Source organism: Rhodamnia argentea, chromosome 8 (genome assembly GCF_020921035.1).
Source record: "Rhodamnia argentea isolate NSW1041297 chromosome 8, ASM2092103v1, whole genome shotgun sequence".
Taxonomy (NCBI): domain Eukaryota; kingdom Viridiplantae; phylum Streptophyta; class Magnoliopsida; order Myrtales; family Myrtaceae; genus Rhodamnia; species Rhodamnia argentea.
The window spans coordinates 409,567-435,001 of record NC_063157.1 but is presented as its reverse complement, the minus strand read 5'-3'; the positions used below and the strand labels follow the sequence as shown (position 1 = coordinate 435,001).

The 25,435-nt window shown below is 40.8% G+C and overlaps 3 protein-coding genes and 2 pseudogenes across 3 annotated transcripts; 4 read left to right on the top strand and 1 right to left on the bottom strand.

The window, feature by feature from the left end:
* Positions 1-346: 346 nt before the first annotated feature.
* LOC115755845 lies at positions 347-2,697 on the bottom strand (annotated as a pseudogene).
* Positions 2,698-4,452: 1,755 nt separating this feature from the next.
* LOC115755846 lies at positions 4,453-7,232 on the top strand (annotated as a pseudogene).
* Positions 7,233-11,952: 4,720 nt separating this feature from the next.
* LOC115755850 (proline-rich receptor-like protein kinase PERK9) lies at positions 11,953-13,270 on the top strand. The gene is made up of 2 exons (XM_030695410.2): positions 11,953-12,089; positions 12,451-13,270. Exons 1-2 carry the CDS (start codon positions 11,984-11,986, stop codon positions 13,089-13,091), a joined length of 747 nt encoding a protein of 248 aa, XP_030551270.2. The 5' UTR covers positions 11,953-11,983; the 3' UTR covers positions 13,092-13,270.
* A 3,222-nt stretch (positions 13,271-16,492) lies between these two features.
* Positions 16,493-19,158, top strand: LOC115755851 (protein HEADING DATE REPRESSOR 1). Its single transcript, XM_030695412.2, has 3 exons — positions 16,493-16,833; positions 18,259-18,584; positions 18,695-19,158. The coding sequence occupies exons 1-3, from the start codon at positions 16,737-16,739 to the stop codon at positions 18,896-18,898; spliced, it is 627 nt and encodes a 208-aa protein (XP_030551272.2). The 5' UTR covers positions 16,493-16,736; the 3' UTR covers positions 18,899-19,158.
* Positions 19,159-23,013: 3,855 nt separating this feature from the next.
* Positions 23,014-25,347, top strand: LOC115755829 (aspartyl protease family protein At5g10770). Its single transcript, XM_030695380.2, has 2 exons — positions 23,014-23,304; positions 23,875-25,347. The coding sequence occupies exons 1-2, from the start codon at positions 23,133-23,135 to the stop codon at positions 25,140-25,142; spliced, it is 1,440 nt and encodes a 479-aa protein (XP_030551240.1). The 5' UTR covers positions 23,014-23,132; the 3' UTR covers positions 25,143-25,347.
* The last annotated feature ends 88 nt before the right edge of the window (positions 25,348-25,435 follow it).

Genomic DNA, 25,435 nt, shown 5'->3' with positions numbered 1-25,435 from the left:
ATGGGGGTCGGGGGGATGAGGGCAACTCCGCCCATGGGTTGGACCACACGACAGGCTGAAGTCTTTCCACGGCAGATGATACCGCCCCGTATGGTTAGAGCGGCGAACCAAGTAATCAGGTGAAAACAAGAACTTGGAATTGGCTAAGTAAAGAGAAACTCGCAAACTGATTTGCGGATATCATACTCTCATGGCAAATTCTCAACAAGCAACTGATCAGACCTTTCTTGTAAAGGAGGGACATAGTAACCTCTTGGAAATTAGGGTCCAAGACAACTTTATTCATTCAAGGTAAAACTTAAATTACATCAAAGCACAACAACATAAAAAAAAGAAAAGAAAAGAAAGGAAGACTTCTAGTATAGATCACACCGGACTCCCATCATTTCTGACATGTCACATGAAACCATTCCTAGTAATATGTATGTACCAAGGTGCCAAAAGCCCAAAACAGAGCAAATAGCAGCAAAGCAACCCTTGGAAAAACAGAGCGCCAATCTCTAGACAAATGCTCAATCAACCTCTTCGATCTTTGGGCCAGCACCGCCACCGCTGCCTCCTGATCCGGGCTTGCTGAAACCACCACCAGGCATGTCGGCACCACCCATCGGCACATCGCCGCCACCGGGTCCGCCCTGGTACATCTTGGCTATGATCGGATTGCACAGCCCCTCTAGATCCTTCAATTTATCCTCCAGCTCATCCACCTCGGCCAGCTGGTTCCGGTCCAGCCACTCGATTGCCTCCTCGATCGCCTTCTCGATCTTCTGCTTGTCTTCCGGGTCTAGCTTCCCGGCGAACTTGTCGTCCTTCACCGTGTTCCTCATGTTGTACGCATAATTCTCGAGCGCATTCTTGGCTTCCACCTTCTTCTTCACCTGCTCGTCCTCTGATTTGTACTTCTCTGCCTCCTGCACCATCCTCTCAATGTCTTCCTTGCTCAATCGCCCTTTGTCGTTGGTGATCGTGATCTGGTTCTTCACTCCCGCGGTCTTATCCTCTGCTGATACATTGAGGATCCCATTTGCGTCGATGTCGAAGCACACATTGATCTGCGGCACGCCTCTCGGCGCCGGTGGAATGCCCTTGAGTTCGAACGTGCCCAAGAGGTTGTTGTCCTTAGTCCTGGCCCTCTCGCCTTCGTATACTTGGATCAGCACGCTGGTCTGATTGTCTGAGTATGTCGAGAACACCTGCTCCTTCTTGGTCGGGATCGTGGTGTTCCTCGGGATCAGCACCGTCATGACCCCACCTGCGGTCTCGATCCCGAGGCTCAGCGGGGTGACGTCGAGGAGCAGCAAGTCCTGGACTTTCTCATTGCCCTCGCCGCTCAGGATTGCGGCCTGAACTGCAGCTCCATAGGCGACGGCCTCGTCAGGATTGATGCTCTTGCACAATTCCTTCCCATTGAAGAAATCCTGCAGCAATTGCTGGACTTTCGGGATCCTGGTTGACCCGCCGACGAGGACGACATCGTGGACCTGGCTCTTGTCGATCTTGGCGTCCCTCAGGCACTTCTCGACGGGCTCCATGCACTTCCTGAACAGGTCCATGTTGAGCTCCTCGAACCGGGCCCTTGTGATGGTCGCGTAGAAGTCGGTCCCCTCGTAAAGGGAGTCGATCTCGATGGTGGTCTGCGTGGTGGAGGACAGCGTCCGCTTCGCACGCTCGCAGGCTGTCCGGAGCCGCCGCAGGGCCCTCGCATTCCCGCTGATGTCCTTCTTGTGCTTCCTCTTGAACTCCTGCACAAAGTGGTTCACCAATCTGTTGTCGAAGTCCTCGCCGCCCAGGTGCGTGTCGCCGGCTGTGGCCTTCACTTCGAAGATGCCTTCTTCGATCGTCAGCAGAGAGACGTCAAACGTGCCGCCGCCCAAATCAAAGATGAGCACGTTCTTCTCGCCCCTCCCCCGGCTTTCTTGTCGAGTCCGTAGGCGATGGCAGCGGCCGTGGGCTCGTTGATGATCCTCAGCACGTTGAGGCCCGCGATCGCACCTGCGTCCTTGGTGGCCTGCCTCTGAGAGTCGTTGAAGTAGGCGGGGACGGTGATGACGGCGTTCTTGATGGGGTGACCCAAGAAAGCCTCGGCGATCTCCTTCATCTTGGTGAGCACCATGGAGGAAATCTCCTCGGGGGCGAACTGCTTCTCCTCGCCCTTGTAGGTGACGACGATCATGGGCTTGTCGCCTGCTCCGGGGACGACGCGGAAGGGCCAGTGCTTCATGTCGGACTGGACGGCGGGGTCAGAGTAGCGGCGACCGATGAGGCGCTTGGCGTCGAAGACGGTGTTGTGGGGGTTCATGGCGACCTGGTTCTTGGCGGCGTCGCCGATGAGACGCTCGGTGTCGGTGAAGGCGACGTAGGAGGGGGTGGTGCGGTTGCCCTGGTCATTGGCGATGATCTCGACGCGATCGTTCTGCCAGACGCCGACACAGCTGTAGGTGGTGCCGAGGTCGATGCCTATGGCTTTGGAGGCGGCCATTGTTGGAGATGAAACAGAGCCTTGCTTGCTTGGTGGGTGATTGCTTGCAGAGACAGAGGGTGTAGTAATTTGCAATGATGAGGTTTCTTGCTTTCGTGCTTGCTGGGAGAGGAACGATGAAGGGTGTGTATATATAGAAGAAGATAAAGCGAAGGAGGGAAGGTTATGGAGAAATGGAGATGGTGAGAGAGACGACCGGGGAGTGGTGGAGAAGAAGAGCGCCTTTTGACTGTGGAATTGACAACGAGAGGAGAGGGGTCGAGAGAGATGACAGCGAAGCGGGGACGAGAGTGTTCGAGAGAGTGCCATGCCGTTGTTTCGGCTCCAAGCAAGCATGCATGATGGGCTGGGCTGAGATGGGCTGGTTAAACTGGCCCAAGTTCTCGAATGGGCCTAGCTTTCGACCGGGCTGGATTCGACTCAACTTAGATTTTACATTAAGTTGTTTTACAACCACGTTAGAGATAGATCGATGCATATGCTAGATGTTGTTTGTAACCATCCCAATGACACCACTGCATCAGGACAGAACCTTCTCAACCTCGTGCAAAGTCCATTACTTTACATTCGACTAGAACTAAACACCCTTATGAGTGCTCCAAGTTGCCATCAAATAGTTCCTTTCCACTGTGCAAAAAACCAACGTATTTTTTACAAGAAACTCTCGTTCTGAATGTGGAGTCCTTTTGAATTTTTCGTCAAGGGAAAAAACAATCAAATAAGGTAGAAGGAGAATTAGATAATCTTTTACAGAGAAAATATCTTGTGAGACAGATTTAGGACTGACGGAGAGACTTAGTCAAGTAGTACAAGGATTAGTAAGAAAAATGACACTACAAGTGCTATAACTTTCATACGACGCTTATTTTGGTATCAAAACATTTGATAGGATCACTTAAGTGCCACTTAAAAAAAAAACGATCACTTAAGTGCCAGCTCTAATTTGGGTTGCTGGAAATCGGGCGGAACAATATTTTATCAATTTTCTTGATCAAAACACGGCTCGCCGGCAGTCCTAGTCAATAATAATAGCCCTAAATGACGTCGTCTACATCTTTGCCCTAAATTCGAACCCTAAATTAGGTCGAACTAGGTTTTTTTTTTCCCCCTTCAAATTGCAAACAATCAAATAAGAAGAAAAGGTGGAAGATGATGAGGTGCCGATGAAGATGAGGAAGGTAATGAAGGTCCTCACTTTAGTCAAAGCCTAATATGGGCTTGCGAGCTCTCGGATCGCCAATTTTACCCCATCGATTCTCGACTCCACGGCCATCAAGAGCTCCATCTCCAGAACAGGAGGAACCCCATTGCTAGTCCATCTTCAGATCTGCAGCCATGGCGATGGCGGTTCGACTAGAGCTTCCTTGCAAACTCAATTTCCTCTTCCACGGCGCAACCAATGGCAGTGGAATTTGGCAGACAGCAAGAGAACGGAAAAAAATACAAAACGAAAGAGAGAATAGAAGACAAATCAGGAAGGAATCGAAGTCATATCCAGCTTCTATTGAACTCCATGAAGAAAACGGACGAATAACATTCAAAATTTATAATACGGCATCGTTTATCGAGAGTCCAGCCCTATCATAGTTCACATTGGACTTGTTTTTTAATAAAAATATTCTCATATGAATTGTTGCTCAATTAAAAAAGCCGCATAGAACTTTTGGCCGGAATTTGTCGTCGGAGACATTTAAGTGATTCGGTGAAAAGTCTTTGCACCAAAGTGAGCACCGTATGACAGTTATGAAATAATGATACATATGTGATCTTAAATGGGGAATAGAAGAAGGCCTAATCTATCTGTAATATATGCTGGTATTGGGTGAGTGCCCCTATAGAATAATATTGAGTGGTTAGGTGAATGAACAACTTGATGACAAGAATATCCCAAAGCCAAACCATTTCCTGCTGTACGTGCCCCTATAAAAGGCGCCAACTTCGATTGAGAGACAAACTGAACTCAGAACTGTGTCCTTTCCGCGGTAGAAAGTAGAAATCTTCCTTGATCTTGATTAATCCCCAGATGGAGTAACAGTACATAGGTGGAACAATTGTAGCTCTTTTGGTACTAGGATGCAGTTTGTCGTTGCGAATGTGGGGAAGAAAGAGGCGAAGCAAAGTCCGCTCGATTGGGTTTAGGAAACATGGGAATGGAGAAGGACATCGGGACGTTGCTGCGAGGGACGATGTCATTATTGTTGGTGCCGGGGTGGTTGGTTCTGCTCTTGCTTATGCTCTTGGCAAGGTAATACTCTAACAAAGGATAACCAAAAAATTCCAAATGATGAAGATCAGGAGTTCGTTTCTTGGTGACCAGATATGATACACATCTAAATCACACAGTTTGTAGTAAAAATATGTTATATGAACAGAGTTAGATGTCAATTTTCACAAACTGTCTCATTAGGCAAAATTCGGAAAACATGAATGGCAATGGCAATTTGATATACAGACACATTTCCTGCATTTCCAACTCCATTAATGACCTTTGCTACTGGTTACAGGATGGGCGTCAGGTTCGTGTGATCGAAAGAGACCTGTCTGAACCAGACAGGATTGCCGGCGAACTTCTTCAACCTGGAGTCTATTTGAAATTAGTGGAGTTGGGTCTAGAGGGTAAGCCGAAAATTTAAAGCACCCTCACAAAGTAACTATTAAACTTCTCATATTTACTTTCCAATGATGTCCAATACGGATGTTTCGCTCCAGATTGTGTAAAGGACATTGATGCACAACAAGTTTTCGGGTACGCTCTTTTCAAGGACGGAAAGAAGACGAGAATTCCATATCCCTTGGAGAATTTTTGCACGGATGTTGCCAGAAGAAGCTTCCACCATGGAAGATTTATCCAGAGATTGAGGGAGAAAACATGGTCCTTAACAAAGTACCTACTTTTCAATCGTCAATTCATTCAGTCTGCGTTATTGCATTCCATTTGATGTTCCTCGTGTTCAAAATATCTGTCATGTGTGATCATCACAAATGGCTGCTTTTATTTTCCTTTGGCATTGGAATTGGAGGTTTTCTTGTCTCAGGCAAGTGTCTGATCGTTCAGTCTCCATTGCAGTGTGAGACTAGAACAAGGTACGGTGACATCTCTGCTGGAGGAAAATGGGATGGTCAAAGAGGTGAATTATAGGACAAAGACTGGTGAAGAATCGACTGCGTATTCTTCCCTAACGGTTGTGCGTGACGGTTGTTACTCGAATCTCCGACGGTCACTTTGTAATCCTAAGGTCAGGAAATTTGGTTGATCTCTCAAGGATGACTTTTCCTTTTCACGAAAATGAATGTCATGGATATGCCGACTTGCTGGTTAGTCCCCTGAAAATAGTGTTGTCTTCGTGCAGGTAGATGCGCCTTCGTGTTTTGTTGGTTTAGTCCTAGAGAACTGTCGACTTCCATTCGAAAATCACGGGCATGTCGGTCTGACTGACCCTTCGCCCATCCTGTTTTATCCTATAAGTAGTCACGAGGTTCGCTGTTTGGTTGATGTACCTGGCCAAATGGTGCCTTCCATCGCAAATGGTGAATTGGCGCAGTATTTGAAGACTGTTGTGGCGCCACAGGTACTTGCTGATCACTAGCATATTTCAATGGCAATTACTGAGATCTGGACCTGATCAGCAATTGAGTTAGCAACTTTTCTTCCTATGGTCTCTGAGCACTCGATCCTATATGCATTTGTGGAATAAGCAAAGGGATCTTGTTCTTCAGGTGCCTCCTGAGCTGCACGATTCCTTCATGACTGCAATTGACACGGGGAATGTAAAACCGATGGCCAACAGAAGCATGCCGGCCGATCCTTGTCCCGCTCCTGGGGCGCGTCTGTTGGGAGACGCATTTAACACGCGTCATCCTTTAACCGGTGGAGGAACGACCGTGGCTTTATCAGACGTGGTTGTTCTACGAGATCTACTCGGACCTTTAAGCGATTTCGATGATTCATCAACCCTGTGTCGATATCTTGAATCTTTCTATGCAATTCGAAAGGTGAGCAATGAGCAGCAGGCCTTTTAGGATAAAAGATATGTGGTAAAAATAGTTTTTTCCGATTGTTTTGGTCTCTAATGACTCAAATTTAAGCAAAATTTCTATCCACCTTTGCGGCGGCATGGAAGGATTTGTATCAACCTTGAAGCATTTTGTTTTTGCAGCCCGTTGCATCAACGATAAATACACTAGCAGGCGCCCTATACAAGGTCTTCTGTGGATCTCTTGATCCAGCAAGAAAGGAAATGCGCCAAGCATGTTTCGACTATCTGAGCCTTGGAGGAGTATGTTCGCTCGCTGGGACCGATTGCGCTACTTCTGGTCTCAATCCTCGCCCGCTGAGCTTGGTTCTCCACTTCTTTGCTGTGGCTGCATATGGCTTTTGGCGCTGCCTTTTCCTTCCCCGGACCGCATTTATACCGGGGCAAGATTGATTTCAGTGAGTTATACAGTAATCCATGTTTAGACTTGAGTAAGAGTTTTCTCAACAAATCATGTCAGGATTCTCATTTTTTCTGTTTCTGGTTGCTTGCAACAAAATTATTGGGGCGCATCAGGCATCATCTTTCCCATACTCAAAGCTGAAGGCATTAGGCAGATGTTCTTTCCTTTCTCCGTGCCCGCATACAGCAGAGCTCCCCTGTGGAGGCAAAGGATGCAGAAGAAGAGAAGCATGCATGTCGTCGACAAGATGTCCCATTAGCGATTCTTCTATGCATGTTACCATCTGCGAAATTGGTAAAAGTAACAAAGTCACATTGCTTGACAAGATGTCCCATTAGCGATTCTTCTATGCATGTTACTTCATTTATAAGGCCTCAGTAAGAAGGGTTAAAGAAAGATTGTCAATGAAAAGGAAAAACAAATTCTGTCAGAAATAAGAGAAGTTGAAAATACGTAAAAAAAATTCACAATAACTAATTCAAGTGGCGAGGTGGTAATGCAAAACCTGTCGGTTTGTAAGGCAAACAAAAATTGGTAATCTTAAAAAGAGTTGGTGAATGTAACAAGTTGGTAAGTGAGACATATAAAAGTTGATAATAGAAAATTTGGTAAACTTCAAAAAAAAAAAAAAATTTGTAAAATTGCCAAGCAATACAAATGAGACTTGACAAACAAAAACTAGTTGCTAAAAGAAGAAAATGGTAAGTCGCACAAATAAAGATGACTATTTTTATATAAGAGTTGATAAATTTGTGACATGTGTCATAGAGACAAATACGAGTCGATAAAATAAACAAAAGTTGGTAAATAAAAAAGGTAAAAACAACGTTGGTAAATAACTCAAACGGAAGTTAATAACCCAAAAAGTAACTGGTCATTTTATCTAAAAATATCATGAGTCACCCAACGCTAAATTTATACGGGAGCCGGTAAATTTGAGGCGTCGACAAAAAAGAGGTTAGTAATTTCATATAGGCATTAGTAAGTTATCAACGAGTTCCCCAAAAATCAGTTTGTCAGTAACCTTTTTTTTTTTTTTGCAACTATATTTTAAAACTTACCAATACTGTCCGACAAATACTTGCATTTTTCTTTTCTTTTTTTAAAGGTGAGACCACACAATAGTCCACATTCATGACCTAGAAAGACTCCATTTTCTACATCTCTTGGTGTCATAATTCAAGGTTTCACTCCTGATTTGACTGGTGTTCCTACGATATTTATGGCCCAACGAGGAAAAGACACGTTCACGTGGCCAACATGGGAGCAACTTTTTGGGAACTGAGGCATCCACGTTCTGAATGAATCTCAGTACCACATGCGCCGTACAAGGTTGAATACGAGAATCCATGCTACACAATTTTTGTACGGCAGTTGACTCGACTCCATTAGGACATCATATGGTTGGTTAGGTCCCACTCCACAAGCCAGCAAACGTTCTTGCTTGCATCCGCAAGTCTCAAGATTGGGTGCCCCTTGCATAAGGCGCATCGATTTTATTTGAGCCGGTTTCTTACGACCACTCGATTTTACGAGTCTCAAATGAAATTGAACGAAGTCAGAGTCGAGCATATGTATCGTGTGTGCATATAAGTGATGTGTTATAGGTCGATCGCTTAGAGTCCAACATATAAATTGCGGTAATGATTTTTCGGGAATATGTCTTAAGTAATTGATTTAGCAACCGAAGATTGATCATGAAAGCATGGCTGTCATTCGACTGCAATGAGGGTAAAATTGTGATCTGATTTATTGAGTTAAATGCCTAAAAGATCTCTTGCACACCGAACATTACTAAAAGCAAAATTATGCACCACTAGCGAATTTTGAACGATTCTCTTAGCCAAAAGGACATCATGTATCAGAGCTACTAAATCGAAGATGCGAATATCAAATCACTGCAGACATACACATCCTCCTTAGTGTTCTAGTTTGAAATTCTCACTTGAAATATCTATATTAGTACTGTGTAAACTAAGCACTTGAGTTTAGTGTCACATCCCAAGAAGACATTTAATAACGTTGCTAATTATCTAATTTTCGATTAAGATACTTTTGAATTTCCATTTTGAAAAAGGTGATGCCGAATTATTCTCATCAATTGTTATTGAACTTTTAGAGCAAACCATCTTTCCTCAAGCGTCTCTTACAGAAATTTCATGTGCTTGGCGACATAGCTCAGGCAACTGCGGCTCTCAAAATGTTGGTTTTATTTGATGGGAGGAACCTAATGTTCGTTTTTTTTCGAATATGCGGATATGGACATCTAGATAATATTTGAATTTGTGATGAATTCGTCAATAAGTTATATCTTTTCGCTGAAAGAAGCTAAAGAAAGAAAGTAAACCTTAAGAGTATGTTTGGTAATGCTCATGTTTATCTAATTCTTGTTCTTTTGCTCCCAAAAATAGAAAAACAACACAAATCCGCTTCATAACAGCTGTTAATTTTTCTGTTCCCGAGTACAGATAAGTAGCTAGAGAACATAAAGAAGAAGATGAAGAAAATCTACTTCTCTATTCTCGATAACAAAATTAGAAAAAATCAAATCATTTCTACTCAGAAATTATTTTCGGGAGCAGAATTGTTACCGAACAAACCCTATGTCTCTTGCTTCACATAACACGCGGATGCATGCACAAGTGGTAACCTACTCACTCACGAAAATGCATATGCAACTCATGCAAGCATAAGGAAGGGGAAAAAAAAAGGGAAGGCTGTCCGTACGAGCATTGGGATGCGCTACATTCTTATTAAATTTTCACCAAAAAAATGAATTTATTAATTTATGACATGTGATTAAGGAAAGGTTGGTGACCTGAGTGACTTTCCGGTGATGTATACTTTCCACTGGAGCTTGAGCGGGAGTAACCCTACCGGCCACCATGCACAAATAGATGAATTTGCAAACTCTGTCCTCTCTGATTTTCTTCCATTGACAACTCAATTAGTCATGTTACCTTCGCTCAAAAGTTCAAATCAATGAATTATGAGCTAATTATGATATATTAATTGCTCAAAATCATATTAATTTTTCGATGTGAGACTTCTTTAACATAACTTATACATGCGTTTTAACATGGATGACATTTTTTACAAAATGATCGATTAAATTGCTTTAAAAAATGAACGAAAGTAAAATATTCTCCACAAAATTATTTAGATATAAATTGTTGTTGATAATGAGAATATGTTATATGAACCAATTATTTCAAGCCATACAATCGATTATATTTTGAAAAATATTTTTCAAATCATTTGTTTTTCGAGAATCAAACGAGCTAGCGAATTGTCTAGACTTACATAACATGGACCGGTAGTGAAGAGTTTGATGGGACATGCATTTTTAATACGAACTTATGATGATCTATAATCAATCATTACAAGAAAAAAAAGTTGTGATTTTTGTATTTCGAGAAACCTAATGATTGTGAAAACGTCCTTATAAAATGTGATGAAGAGAAAACTTAGAGACGGAATATCCGTATACCTTTACATTATTTTTTTCGCCATGATGTGAGAATCGGGACCCTTGTCAACTCTAGGGTTTTATCGCTTTTTTCTTTCTTTATTCCTTCTTTTTCCTTTCACTTTGTTCTTACTTTATTGTAGTGTCTATGTAAGTAAGATACCTACCGAGTGATTAACAAGTGACTGACTTCACATCCATGTCCTGATGCGTATAGCCAGGAGCAACTGGGAGAAGATGCCAACACAAAATGTATCAGTATAATCACACGAAAGCTTCAAATGTTCGTGATAAAAATAATTGAGGGAAAAAAATTAATTTATTAGCTAATCAGGTGACTTTGTGGTCCATAAATCCCACTTTAATGGCCAAGGAGGAGTAGATAGATTTGGTCCTAGATTCATTGGCTATCTGTCGACCTCATCAACCCTGAGCTCTGTTGTTTTCGACCTTCTGACACTTTGGAGACGATGGATATGTACTTGTTCTAGTCTATGAGAGAGTTCTTGATGCAACTTGCAAGAAAAAATTGTATTCGAAGGTTGATTAGACTATATATTGTTTGCTTGATGCGAATTTAAGTATTTTGAGAAGTGGGTTCGAAGTAAAGGATGTTGGACTCACTCGTTCAGATCACGCTGTATCATTTAGTATTCCATTCTTATGTACCACCCATATATATTAGCATTCTCAATAGAAAAAATCAATATTGGTTATATCTGAAAAACATGACGCGTGGCATGACAGTACATTAATATTGTGTAAGCGTTTGGCTTACAAAACAAGCAATTACTCTGCTAGTGAAGCTTTTCATAAATCACATACGAAAGTATAAGATTGAATTGGTATCAAATTGACATGTTTATACTACCCATGTTTTCCATGTTGTAATTAATCTGCTAGTGAAGCTTCTTATAAATCACGTACAGATAATGAGATATATCGATAAATCAATAATGGGTTTCTCCCTAAATCGGTTCGCTCTTTACGCTGTAATAGTGATTTAATGTTGTCAAAATTGAACAGAAACTTCAGTACGTAATGATTATAATTTAAGACCAAAAGATGACGCAAGTGAAATGCACCACGTGCTGCTACGACTGGCTGCTAGTTTCACACGTGGTGCTGTACCTAACTTCAACTCCGCCAACTCGTTCTTCTTCCTGCATGCCAAGGGGAAATCAGCACGGACAAATAGAAGACTCTCCCCGAAAACCAAACCACACCGAGTCAAAGAAACCACAAGTGCTGACCTTGACAATCCGGGGTGCTCTTCTTCATTTTCGAAAGAGCTTAAAACTGAAACCCTAAGATGTGAAAGGAGGAAGACAATGCACAGAGAACAGGTCATTTGTATTACCAATGCACAGTAGGCGCGCCGCAGAAAACGGGGAAGAAGACCATCGAAGACGATGTTGTCTCCTGTCCTGCGGCTACTTTCTTAAAACTGAGGAAATGGTTGCTTCACAGCTTTGACGACAACATTTACCTACTCCAGATCAACGTTTTCGTTTCTATATATAGCTGCTTGAGTTAACCCTAAGGGAATCATTAATGAGGAGCAAGAGCAACCCCGTTGGGACGTAAGGGTTCCCATCATGAGGGCTTCTCGTTATTCTTTTGCTCACTCTCTCTCTACTCTCCTCCTCCTCTTCCTTCTAGCCACTGCTGCTCAAGTTCGAGCTAGACCTCTTCTACTTGCAGGTAGCTCTTCCGACTTTCTCCATTTCGCTGCAACGCGATTTTCCACTTGCCACACAGTTCGCGTTTGATGTTTTTGGACGATGCTGTCATTTTAGTAGGAGTTCTTGCATTTATATTGCATGAGAAGATCACAGTCTAGCTGAAGATATGGTAATTTCAGTTGGAATTAGCATACGACTTTTTGCTGCATGCAATTTTTCGGGAAAAAAAAAATTCATCTTTCACATATGATTGACAAGAAAGAAGATCAAAAGCCGGCTCGGTCACTAATAAACCCCATTTGATTTCCATGAACCGTCTTGATTTTCACTGGAAAAGCTGAAACCGGTAACTGAAGAATTATATTGCGTGTGAACTGCAGAGAGGTTGAGAATGACAGTTGAAGACTATGGAAGGTCATTGAGGCCACTGCCTCTGCGGCATGCGGCATCGCCGCCTGTAATGAGGCCATGCAAAGAGATGCCTGCAACGGCAGCGGCGACGGCGACGAGGAGAAATAACTATAGATATGATGAAGTTGTGGGAGCGACATACTCGCCACCACCACCACCTCCAAAAGTAGCTCCACCGACCCACCAAATCACATGCTTAAACTCTCCTCCTTCAGACGGTGATTTGATCATATCAATGGTTACTGATCTCGACTTTGGGGCACCATCAAAATCACCACCTCCACCTCCAAAAGTAGCACCCCCACAGAAACCAGGGACCGACGATCTTGAGGCGCCATCAAGATCGCCGCCTCCACCCCCAAAAGTAGCACCCCCGAGGAAACCAGGGACCAACGATTTCGAGGCGCCATCAAGATCACCACCTCCACCCCCAACAGTATCACCCCCATCCCACCAAACCAACAATTCCGAGAGGACATACAAATCACCACCGCCATCTGGGAATTCATTGCCTTCGACCCACCACTTAACCGAAGAATTTGGCCGACTTAATATGATTAATTCAGAAAGATCCCCGCCCTCTGCCGAGTCTTATTATTCAGCTTATTAAACTCCCTTCATAGTCCTTAGTTCTAAGACCTGCCTTCGATTTTGGGTGTGTTGATTAGTTGATTCTGCAGCTGCTGAATTTTTCGCATCGAGTGTGATGTGAATATGAAGTGTTTTCACTGTATAATATTGTGACGTAGCAGCTGGTTAGTATACTTTTTAATAAGATGGGAAGTTCAACTGGATCAGTTCATGTCTGTATGAACCTCCAATTACAGTTAGTAGGATAGATGTCTCAGAGTTGACTAAGATTCTAAGATTATTTATCCAGCTAAGCTGCGTGGCTCATGCCATTATTTATAAAAGAGAAAAACAAGCTTCAAGGATTCAGAATAGGTTATCGCTCTCTCGGTTACACCAAGAAAAAGTCCATCATCTTCAAGATATTGACTTGCTCGCGGTTTGGACTTTCAAGTACCTGATTAGACTTGGAGTTGGGGAGCCCTCACTGAATATTGTCAATCAATCAACTAAACTCGTATTTTGAAACACAATCACGTGTTTGCATCTTGATCTCAATGTTCTACTTGGCGTATATACATTACATACTCTAGATCCCATTAAGGATTCTCCGACCAAATGTTTGTCTGAATCTTGTCCGAGCAGAACTAGTTTTTGAGCTATGGATTGACCAAGACTTGAAATTTTCATGGTATTTTACCCACACGTAATCTCTCACATAAGCAGAAACAATTAAAGAGAGCAAAGGAAAAAAGATACTTCTGTTCGGTAAACTCAGTTTATTTAGCATGCACCGTGATAGGATATTCCGATTAACTGGAAATTTTCAAATCTTACTTTGAATAAGTTGTCTTCCAGAGTTACTAAAATTGAATTTCATCTAGTATTGAGGAATTATTTAAATACTTTGGAACTTTACTAGCAACAACAATAATTACTTTGATATTGAAAAAATTATTAACAACTTACCGAAATCACTAATTACTGTAAAGCGAAAACTTGCATCTCGGAGAAATTGCAAATCAATGTGAAAGATTGAGAAATATGTTATACTCCAATTTACTTAGGATTGTTCAAAGGACACATTCAGCAATTTTCTTGACGAACTAGTAAATTTTCAATCGAAGTAACTAAAAGTGATTTATGGAAACTACATCTTGTAATGACAATTCTTTTTATAAAAAAAAAAAAAACTTTGGGAAGTCACAAAAATTGATTTTTTGTAATATATGAAGACTTTCTTTTAAAATGCAAATTACTAACCATTGGACAAGCAACTTGATTACTTTTTAAGTAACTTCTTAGTAAGTTTTAAAGTAGTTAATACTTTTGCATTTGAAAGCCAAGTTTTATCTTGTGAAGTGACCGAATTGTAATGTCAAATAGATCTACATAATAAGGGTGTCACTGGTTCCATTTTTCTAAAAATTGAATCGAACCGAATCATTAGTGTGTAAACTTAAAACAAGCCAAATTTCGCCTTGAACTGAATATGAACCGAACCAAATGAATTAGATAATAGCTATTTAATACTTTTCTTCTTCTTTTTCTTTGTAGACAAAATCATCGAAAGAAAACCCTTAGGCATTTGATTTTTTGAGTGGCCTCTAGCCCCCTTTTCTTTTTTGTCTTCTTCACATTTTTCGGTAAGTTGTAGTGTGGATGAAGTATATTTGAATCTATAAATTATTTGTATTATTCCATGTTTGCAGTAATTAGGCATAGTCAAAGTTAGTACACCAGTCACGAGTTAGATAGCAAGTTTTCATATGCAATAAGTCAGTGATCCACAATTCAAAATAAGTTTTTCACTTAGGTAGTAACTTCATAAATTCTGAAAGTAATTTCTCTCCGACCGGTGAAAATTAACAGTAACTTTACCACTCACGTAAAGTATAAACGCATTTTTTCATTGATACACTTAAAAGATAACTCTATTCATAAGCAAAAAGAATGTCTATTTTTGTTGCGCTGTACTAGGCTGAAGAGATGATAAAGAAAATCTAAAATATTTTTTTCAACATTTCATACAAGCACATTTTAACTTTAACAACCTTTTTCTTAAAAAGAGAAAAGCTGAATCTTTTTAATTTTTGTTGTTGAAGTATTATCTCACATCGCTGGACAACGGGTCATAAATGCTCTTGTTCGTGCGGTCTCACTCCACCTATAAATTTAAGTTTTTGAGTTGGACTTTCTAACATTTCTTTCTTCTAATGGATCTATTATTCCTAAGTATAATTACAACAAGGACAAGGAGCATCAACTTCATAAGTAAAAGTAATGTCATGTACTTACAAATCTGTGCTCTCTCATCTTCACTTAAGTTAGTAAAAAAGTAATGTCATGTACTTCAATAATTTTCTGATTTGAAGCTGAGTTTATTTATAGTGTCTAAATGAAAAGGGACGAGGAAACAAAAACTAAACGAAATAGAGTGAGGCACGCAGTGCTATTGCTCGGTGTTAGAACTTCTTAATTTTGCAATTGTCCACTAGGGGACTACTTTTGCTCAGCAATGTCAAAATGAAAAATTTTGACTTTTGGAATTGCTGCAAGCAATAACTAAAAGAAGGGAAAGATTGGCAATGCAAGCTCAAGGATATGCTGCATTTTTTTTTTAAATTATATAAATATCTGAACCTTCATTACTATTAATCTTAAAATGACACGCAAACCGCTCCATTTAGATATGTCGATGGTTTTACTCAAAGGCCAATCAATGGGCATAATCGCTTACCTTCGAAGCTATTTAAGTGCATGACCACTTATATATGGAACTCAATTATCTATAATCTATAATTGGTTAACATTGTATACATTGATCATGTATTACAAATATGAAAATATTGTAATAAACATATAAGGTGGGGAGCGTGGCTCTTAAAATTGTTATTAACAGGAGATGAGCGATTCAAACACGAGATTTGTAATATGATAATCAAATATATGACTACTAATACTCGCTAACTTATAATCTGTGATTGAACTTTTTTGTACACTTTGACAGATCTAATGCTTTAGAAACGTATAAATACTAAAATTAGCATATATAAATTTATTTTAGGCCTAATTATCACTGATTTTTTGCATGATCATGTAAAGATCCTAAATAAAAAAACTAGCTAGTTTAAAATGTGCACGAGCTCGGTTGAATATCCGTGAAAAGCCTTATGACTTCTATGCTTTGTTTATTTTGCAAAAAATAAATGATATAAAAAATATTTTCTTAAAAATGATAACTTGTATTACTTAAAATAATTAGTTAATAAAAATATTTTTATTATGGATAACAATTCATATCTAAACATTTTCATGAATAATAATTTTTTTCGTTTATGATTTTTTATAAAAAAATAATTAAAAAAATATTTTACAAATTATTCATTTCTAACTAAACAAATAATAACATTAAATTTTGCCGTTGATTCAACCCCGCTGTCGCTGTGCCTGGTCCCTCCTACTCTGGAGACTTGAAATTGACCCGACACGACAACATCGACAATCGTCGTCCTCTCTCTCTCTCTCTCTCTCGGATTTTGGTGAGAGCAGCTGAAACTCCAAAAAAGCTGATGCGGAAGCAATATGCTGCAACGATAAAAATCCATTCTTTTGGCGCTTTGGCATGATCTCTTTTCCGTAGAGCAGCAGGGGGTCTTTGATTTTGATGCTCTGATCTCTTCAAATGGAGCAAGCGTCTAATAACAGTCCGAAAGGGACTCTGCAAGGTTTCTCTCATGTGACTGATGCGCCAATTCTTTGGAAATCTCGAAAGAGATCAGGTATCGACTGCCGAAGCAATAGAATTACTTATCTCTGTTTCTTCTCTGTTTCTGAGTATGGGTTTAAGCTGAAGAAGACTGATGATTGATGGATGCATGCATGATGGGGGGATTTCATTTGGGAACTAACTGTACCAGAACCTATCTGGGTTTTCAAATGGGGCTATGCATGATCGCGGAAGATCGGGTCTTGTGGAGGATTCTATTGGAGTTTTACTTGTTTTCCTACTTGTTATTAGCTGAATTATGTTAAGACCGTTTGAATAGTGCATTGTATTGCACCTTCATTTGCTTCCTCGACGGAGGGTAATGATCTTACTCAGTACATAAAATTCCATCCACCAGGAAAATGGAAAAAAAGAAGAAGAATTTCTCCTCTCGCTGAGATTTTTTCTAGTTCACCTTTTATTCTTCCTCTCTGAAATGCTGGCGCTTGAAAATGTGCATGCCTAGGACTCTGTCTGTTCTGCTGTGCAACTTATGTTTCATTAGTGCATTTTCTCTGATTCGATCTGCTGTGTAATAGCGCAGATACGATTAAGTCACTAACGGTGTTGTCGTTTTGAGTCATCCCAACGTCTCAAGTGCTATTTCACATATGATGCAACATGCAATCCTCCTTTTACTTTGTGCTGCAACATATTTTCGTCATGTCTATAGATTATGAGAGTTCTGTAGTTGCAGCTGCCCTGCTACTTTGTTCCTTTCTCTGCTGGAAAGATCATTGGATTTGCTAGGAGTTGAACATGTAATAATTTATTGGTGCTCCTCCAATTTCTTAGTGATGACTTCAGTATGATGTAATTCTTTTATTATATTTAGGCCATCAGAACGCAGGATGAGATTGACAAGTTGAAGATTGGCTACTCATCACTTGCTCTTTTTATTATTCTCCTTTTACGTGATTCCTTAATCTGGTGATCGCGAAAATTTCGCCCAATTTTAAAACGAAAGCTCTGGTATTCCTAATGGAATACGGAACCCACCCCTTTTTATTTGTTTGCGAGTCCTAGTGGAGCGTGACCTAATCATGTCTTTACATCTCGAGCTGCACAATCTTCCATTCTAAGCTTCAATATCTCCCAACGATTCTTTGAAATCTAAAGCAAGAAAGTCCTTTTTGTTTTAAAATATGTGAAAGTGAAAGGAAGACATTTTTCATCGATGTTCAGGTGTTCTCAGTGGGATCATTGGTAATTGTTAGGTACGTAATGAATGGTTGCGCAAACATCATATCTGTGGTTATTCCACTGACGAAATCTCTGCTTAGTTATGCCGCAAACAGAAGAACATATGGTGTTAATACTCAGAACCACGAAGTATACCAGTAACAAATAGTATGGGCACTCTATATGCTGCTTGATTCTAGTTGGAATTGATTCTCAATTACTTGGGACTATGAATGCTATAATTTGATTTCCACAGCAAATGCCTGGAATTTAGACAAGACCATGGCAGACACTGCTGATAATACACCTACTAAACAAGAGAAGATGACAATGGATGAGAAGATGCAGGATTCGACACCACTCTCTGTCCTTTCTGTGAAGCGCAAGGCTCTGTTTGAGCCATTAGAACCGATAAACGATATCAACGGTCAAAGACCATCTGCTGAATCCCTGCTCCCGCCACCAGATTTCGATACTGCAAGCTATCCACGCGGCTGGCTTGTTGGAAAGAAGCGCAAACTAGTCAATGTGGATGTTGTCGAAAGCATGAGAAGAATTGCCATTCAAGAGATGAACAGAAAGGTGCGACTCCTCTTTATCTCATAAGTTATCCTCGGTCTTGCTTGTTCACTATATTGGAAAGTCTGAAACAGAGAACTAAGGATCATATGCTTGCAATTTCTTGTGTGCAGGACCGGGAAATTGACGGTCTAAATGAGCAGCTGGAAGAGGACTCTCGGGTATTGGAACATCTTCAGCTACAGCTCTTGGAGGAAAAGAGGAAACGCGTGGAAGTAGAGAGGGAAAATACAATGCTGCAGGATCAAATATCCATGCTGATGAATATGATGCAGGAGAATGACACGATAGACGAAGAAAGGCAACGCGAGCCATAATCACCTAGTCTTTGTTGATAAATAGTTTTCTCAATTCTGGGTAAATCTTGTTCAGTATTCATCTCATTTAGCTAAAATCTGCCATTCCTATGTTGGTAGCATCATCAATGGATCCTTGTGCACGTTGGGAGCTTGAATATGCTTAATACTGGTAGTAGTCCAAACCTACATCTATCGAGCTGTTAATGTGTGTATTCTGTACCTGGTTTCATTGAATCCCACGTAATATTCAAAGCAGAGGTTAAGTTGTTAGTTTCGTATGGATTATCGTACTTCTCTCGAACAACAAGCAAGATAGATCAAATAGCATTTTCTTCCACTCCAGAACTTAACATTGAGAATAGAAAGGAGAGAAGACCTTTCGTTGGTCGGTTTCTGAGACTGCCTGTGATATGAGCGACTTATCGGGACGCCTTCCTCGACTTCATCTGTGCTATTCGTGACTAGTGATTCTTGTTTTGAGACCTCATGTTCTATGCAAAGAGAGAATGTACGGTGCCGCAATGGTACCAGAATCTTGGTTTGAGATTCCATCCCTTGTGCACATTCCAATCATTTGGCATCATAAAATATGGGAAAAATGGCGCAAATAGTCCTTAAATTTTGTCCTAATATGCAATGTTGTCCCTAAACTTTTAATTTGACAAATATGATTTCCGAACTTTAGCTCAATATGCAACGTGGTTCTTGTACTTTTAATTTGTTTAATGTGATTCCCGAACTTTTAGAACATATTCAATTTAGTCCCCGAATTACGAAGAAAATGTCTAATGTCATTCCTAAACTTGAATTAATTGAAGTACTTCATTGAACATCTTTCTATAGTTCAAGTTGAATATGTTCCAAAAGTTTAGAGATTATATTGGTCAAATTAAAAAATCAGGGATCATATTGCATAATGGGCTAAAGTTCGAGAATCATATTGGTCAACTTAAAAGTTCGGGAATCACATTACACAACGGGTCAAAGTTCAGGGGCCATTTGTGTCATTATTCGTGAAGTATGCAATAGTGAATAGGTATATAAATAGCTTTATCAACGTGAAGATATTTTATAAGAGTTTCCCTAACGTAGTAAATGCATTTTTAACTTCTCTTTCTTGGCTTGAGATTCTTGAACATATGTAACTTTTTCTCTTCTTTTTTCCATTTTCCTGAATCTCAACCTTCCCTCTGCATTTGTTTCCTAGGAGCTCCAAGAATGCAGCTCACTCTCTTAAGCACTCGGGCTTTTAAGATAGGAACTGTGAACTGCTGCTTATGATCTCTTTTGATGCGCCTTTTACTTGAGACCATATATATAAACCCTCAAAGGCCTGCACAGAAACTTTCTGAGGATTTCTTCGGGAAGATCCTCCAATGCATAGATGAGACGCCAAGAAGAAGAGAGAAAATTCTATTTTGAGTTGGAGAGATCATCTGAGACGGTGAGAGTTTACCTTTGCTCTGTACATGTTCGACTGATTCTATGACGGGGTTGGATATCACTTCGTCGTGTGGCAAGACCGAACATCATTTCCTAACAAGATCAGATCTCTTTCTAGAGAAGCAGGTTAGTGAAGACCATTTCCTAACAAGATCAGATCTCTTTCTAGGGAAGCAGGTTGCCCATGTTCTATATCTAGATCCGGAAAGATCACTTTCAGTCACCAGGGAAGCTCTCAAGGCAAGGTAGCCCAACCAACTTCTCTTGTGCCGCTTTCACAGTCTAAGAGAGAGCTCGGCGAGGCCTCTCAATTATAATTGGAATTTCATGCTAATTTGAATATGTAGTTGACGAGGCCTCTGTCTAAGCAGGAAAATCAGGAGTTTCCCATCTTTCAAGGCCACCGCGAGAGGCTTAAAACCATTAAATCGAATTACAATACATATATGGTCTAAGTAGATCAATTGATAGGTCTGATGGTCCTTTTGAAAAAACTCGAGTAAGTGAAGATCCAGCTATGAACACTACGGATAGGAAGATCCATAGTTGCTTTGATAATTGGTCCATTTTCTTGCTTTATCACTTCCGAATCTAATTTTTGATACAAAGTCTTCCTTTTGGCCACATCTGATGCCCCCATCTTCTGCTACCAAATGTATAATCAGCTTTTGAATATTGCTATGATATAAAAGATACTTTTCAACTCTAACTAAACCTTTAAAGTTGGGGAGAGTTCTATGATAGAAGAGCCTGCCATACCTCCTGGTCCTATCCAAAGAAGCAAAACCTTCTTTGGTTTAAGGCTGTCTTGCACTTGTTGTTTAGTGGTGGTATGGGTGGTGCCACTTCCACCCATCGAAACCCCAATCCATGATAGCACTTCCATCCCAACCCCAACAAAAAATCAATGGCAAACTTCATTCGCCAACCTTTATCACTAAAACTGCAAACACTAGAAGTTGTGCCTAGTTTTTATCCTCCACATCAAGCTAGGTATGGTCCACCACATATGGAGTACCTCCAAAAGTTTTGTGTAGCCATCATAAAAGAAAAGAAAACACACCACATGATATTATTGTTGTCTCGTGAAATTGTTCTTTTGTAGGGGTCAATCAAGACTTGGCAAGGAAATCTGGGTCGTTCACTTTCTCCCTCTGACTGGCTTCAACTCCTAGCAATATATGCACGTAAATCGAACAACAACAGTGACGACCACCTGAGGAACAATGGCTACTATGTTACAATAAGGAAAGGAGATTTGCCTCAAGTAGAACCAATGTGCAATTGAGACTTTCGGAGTTTGATTTCACAGCCCATCGTTAATAGGATTGCTCACAACTTTTGGAAATGGGATGTCGTTAGTGCGACGGTGTGATGTTCCCGATATAGTAGTCGTGTCTCAGTATGCTTTACACTGAAGAGCATGCTATAGAAACGGATATCTCACATCTCCCATGGTTAAAATTGCAAACTAGATTTGCTTGTTTCCCACTACCATGAGAAATCTGCTTGCTGTGCCGCACATTTCATTTCATGAGTTACAATTGTAGAATTTTGTAAGGGAGGAAACATCATTTGACAAGGGACACTGTAAAGCTCATTGCAGACCACTTCCTCGATGATGGGTGGAAAGAGAAATCAATGTCCCTGCATCATTACAATGAAGAAATGAGAAAGAAAGCCAGCAGAGGGTCAAATTTTTCTCTCTTGATGGAGAATGAAACGACCAATTCTTAAGTTCCAATCAGGGTGAATCATTAGTAGATCGATCTCTCATTTCGCAATGAAGAGACAAATTTGACACAGGACAAGAAACTCATTGCATGGGTTAGAGAAAAGGTTGTGTGCTCCCACTCCCTTATCTTATCTTTAACAGTAAACCAGATTCTAATGTCAGACTTGCATGAATTAAGCGGACTCTTGCGATGAAATGCAAATATTAAGCTCAAGCAAACAGTGCATAAATGGACTAATTAATTACAAATATTCTCTTCGTGCCTGTCAAGGGAATATAAGGACCAACATGGGTCTAGAGCTGCATGCAAGTCAAGTTAAAGAAAGGGACAGCTCAAAATGCTCTCGCCGTGTGGAAGTTGTGACAGTTGATTCCGTGAAGAGAGAGAGGAAAGAGTCCTTATCTTTTGAAAGCTCAGCAAGAGCCATAAAAATCTATTTGAAATCCCAAGCTCTCAATCCCACCTCACAATAACAACAAAAACAAAAACAGTGTACTGAGTTTTTTTTCCCTTGTTTTGGATCAATGGCGGACGCAGAAATTAGATTGAGAGGGGGCAAGAAAAGTTTGGTAGGAGGCAAGATTAGAACTTTTTTGTCGCAATTAGAAATTATGCAAAATCACGAGGTAAACTGTAGTGTAAAACCGCTATTAACCCCGTGCCCGTCATTTGTTGGGGGTCGAAAACGATGTTTTCAATGGCAAAGTAACATTTGAAGGAGAAAATTAGTCGCAAACAAGACAATGTGTGGTATTCCATGTACGTGTGAACTCAAATGTCATTAGTAATGGTTGTTATTGAGTGTCTTTGCTTATACTAAATTTTCCTTCTTTGTTTCTTGCAAAGAATGTGCACGTGAAACCCCAATAATTTCTCATGCACCCGTGGGTCCCCAGGCCAGCCCTTCTTTTGTTCTCGTCCCTAACTCCAACTCCTAAGAATCTCCCCCTCCCTCTCTCACAAACACATACAAACACTCACACAACACACAAAAAAACACAGGGAAGAGCTGTTTCTTCTTTTGCTTTCGAATGCATATCTGCACATTGTGAACTCTTGCGCTGTTCTGAACAATGGCACAAGCAACACGACGACCTCAGCTGGAACTGTCTCTCCTCCTTCTCGTGCTCCTTCTTGGCACTGCTCATGAGGTTCACAGTCTGGAAGGCAAGAAAGCTCTCAGCTTGAGAAACTCGCTCTGGGATCAGCTGACCAGCACTCCAAACTGCTTCTCTCAGAAATCAAGTGAGTTTGAAATTTAAATAAGAAGGGTCTAACAAGAATTGAGCATAATGCAATGGTATTCCGCGTTCGTGGACAAGGCTTTTTTCTCTCTTTTTGTTATTTTATTCTTCCACTTGGGGATTTGCAACTTAGAACTGCTTCTTTTTGTTAGAATGTGAGCTTTGTTCATCATTCCTTGCTTTTACTGCTCTCTCTCTCTCTCTCTCTCTCTCTCTCTCTCTCTTTGTGCTCGCGCGCGGGGGAAGTAGGAATCAGCTGTATTTGATAAAGAAAATTTCGGTTTTTGCTTTGCTTTGCTTTACCATTTATTTAGCAAAGTACCGACTGTTCTCTGTTTCCTCCATTTACATTTACTGTTTTGCATTCACAAAACATCAGAATGACATGCTTTTTCCATAAATTCACCCTGTCTGCCTCATGTTTGGTAACACAATGCCAATGGTTTAAAGTAAGAAATTGAAGATATGTGTAGTTCTACCTTTTGCTACTATATTCCACATCATGCAACTCATAGTCCTCACAATCAAGAAGCCGTCTCAGAAACTCTTGTTTGATTGTTTGGAATTGTAGTACAAAAGAATGGTGCAACCATATTGGAAATAGTACACCAGGCTCACTGCTCGGGGAAGACCGTGAACTGGAACCAGAAGCAGCAAAAGCGCTTAATTTTGGATGATGCCCGGGTCCGAACGCTCCAACATCATATAAAAAACGCAAACTCCAACGACATTAAAGATGTTGCAAAAACTCAACTTCCATTAACTTCTGGTGTACATCTTCAGACTCTAAATTACATAGTCACCATGGAACTGGGTGGTAGAAATATGAGTGTGATTTTAGACACGGGGAGTGATCTCACGTGGGTCCAGTGCCAACCTTGCACAGTATGCTATAGCCAACAAGACCCTCTATTCAATCCTTCTGCTTCTCCTTCCTACAAATCAATTCTCTGCAATTCATCGACTTGTCAGTCCCTAGAATATGCCACTGGGAACTCAGGAGTGTGTCGTCCCAGAACACCAATATGTAACTATTTTGTTAGCTATGGAGATGGTTCCTACACTCGTGGCGAGCTTGGTGTGGAACATCTGAACCTCGGAGCGACTCCACTGGACAATTTTGTATTTGGGTGTGGGAGAAACAACAAAGGCCTTTTTGGAGGTGCTTCTGGTCTTATGGGTCTGGGGAGAAGCTCTCTTTCAATGGCCTCTCAAACTTCAAACCTCTTTGGTGGTGTTTTCTCATATTGTTTGCCATCTGCAGAAGTTGCAGAGTCAGGGTCTCTAGCTTTTGGTGGTGACTTTTCAGTCTATAAGAACAACACTCCCATTTCTTACACTGCTATGATCCCAAACCCGCAGCTGCCTACCTTCTACTTCCTTAATCTTACTGGTATTAGTGTTGGTGGAGCGGCGATACAGTCTCTGAGTTTTGGTAAAGCTGGAATTCTGATCGATTCCGGTACAGTGATTTCAAGACTTCCTCCCTCAATGTACAGGGCTCTGAAGGAAGCATTCCTGATGAAATTTACTGGATATCCTCCAGCACCAGGCTTCTCGATCTTGGATACGTGCTTTAATCTGAGTGCATATCAAGAAGTGGAGATCCCTACAATAGACATGCACTTTGATGGTGATGCCAACTTGAAAGCTGATGTGAATGGGATATTTTATTTTGCAAAGACTGATGCATCTCAGGTGTGCCTGGCCCTGGCAAGCCTCACATACGAAGACGAGATCGGCATCATTGGTAATTATCAGCAGAAGAACCAAAGGGTTGTATATGACACCATGGGATCTAAATTGGGATTTGCAGGGGAAACTTGTAGCTTCGTATAAAAGGACCTTGAAAGCAAATAAGTATGTGGTTGTGAATATATTCAAGAGGAAAAGCCAAGAAGCTTGTTGGCCGAAAAAGAACGGGTAGTGGTTTTTTCCTATTCCATAGTAAACTAAAGTGGTATTGGTTACCTCCTGAGAAAGTACAAGAAACTTGAGTGGAGTGTGGTTTCCGTGTGATATCTTTGACATGCAATAGTACTTTTTCAAAGCAGAGTGCAAGTTATTAACATAAAATACATAAAATGGCGGTGCATTTCTTCTTCTGCATATGAGACTGCTTTACAGAGGTA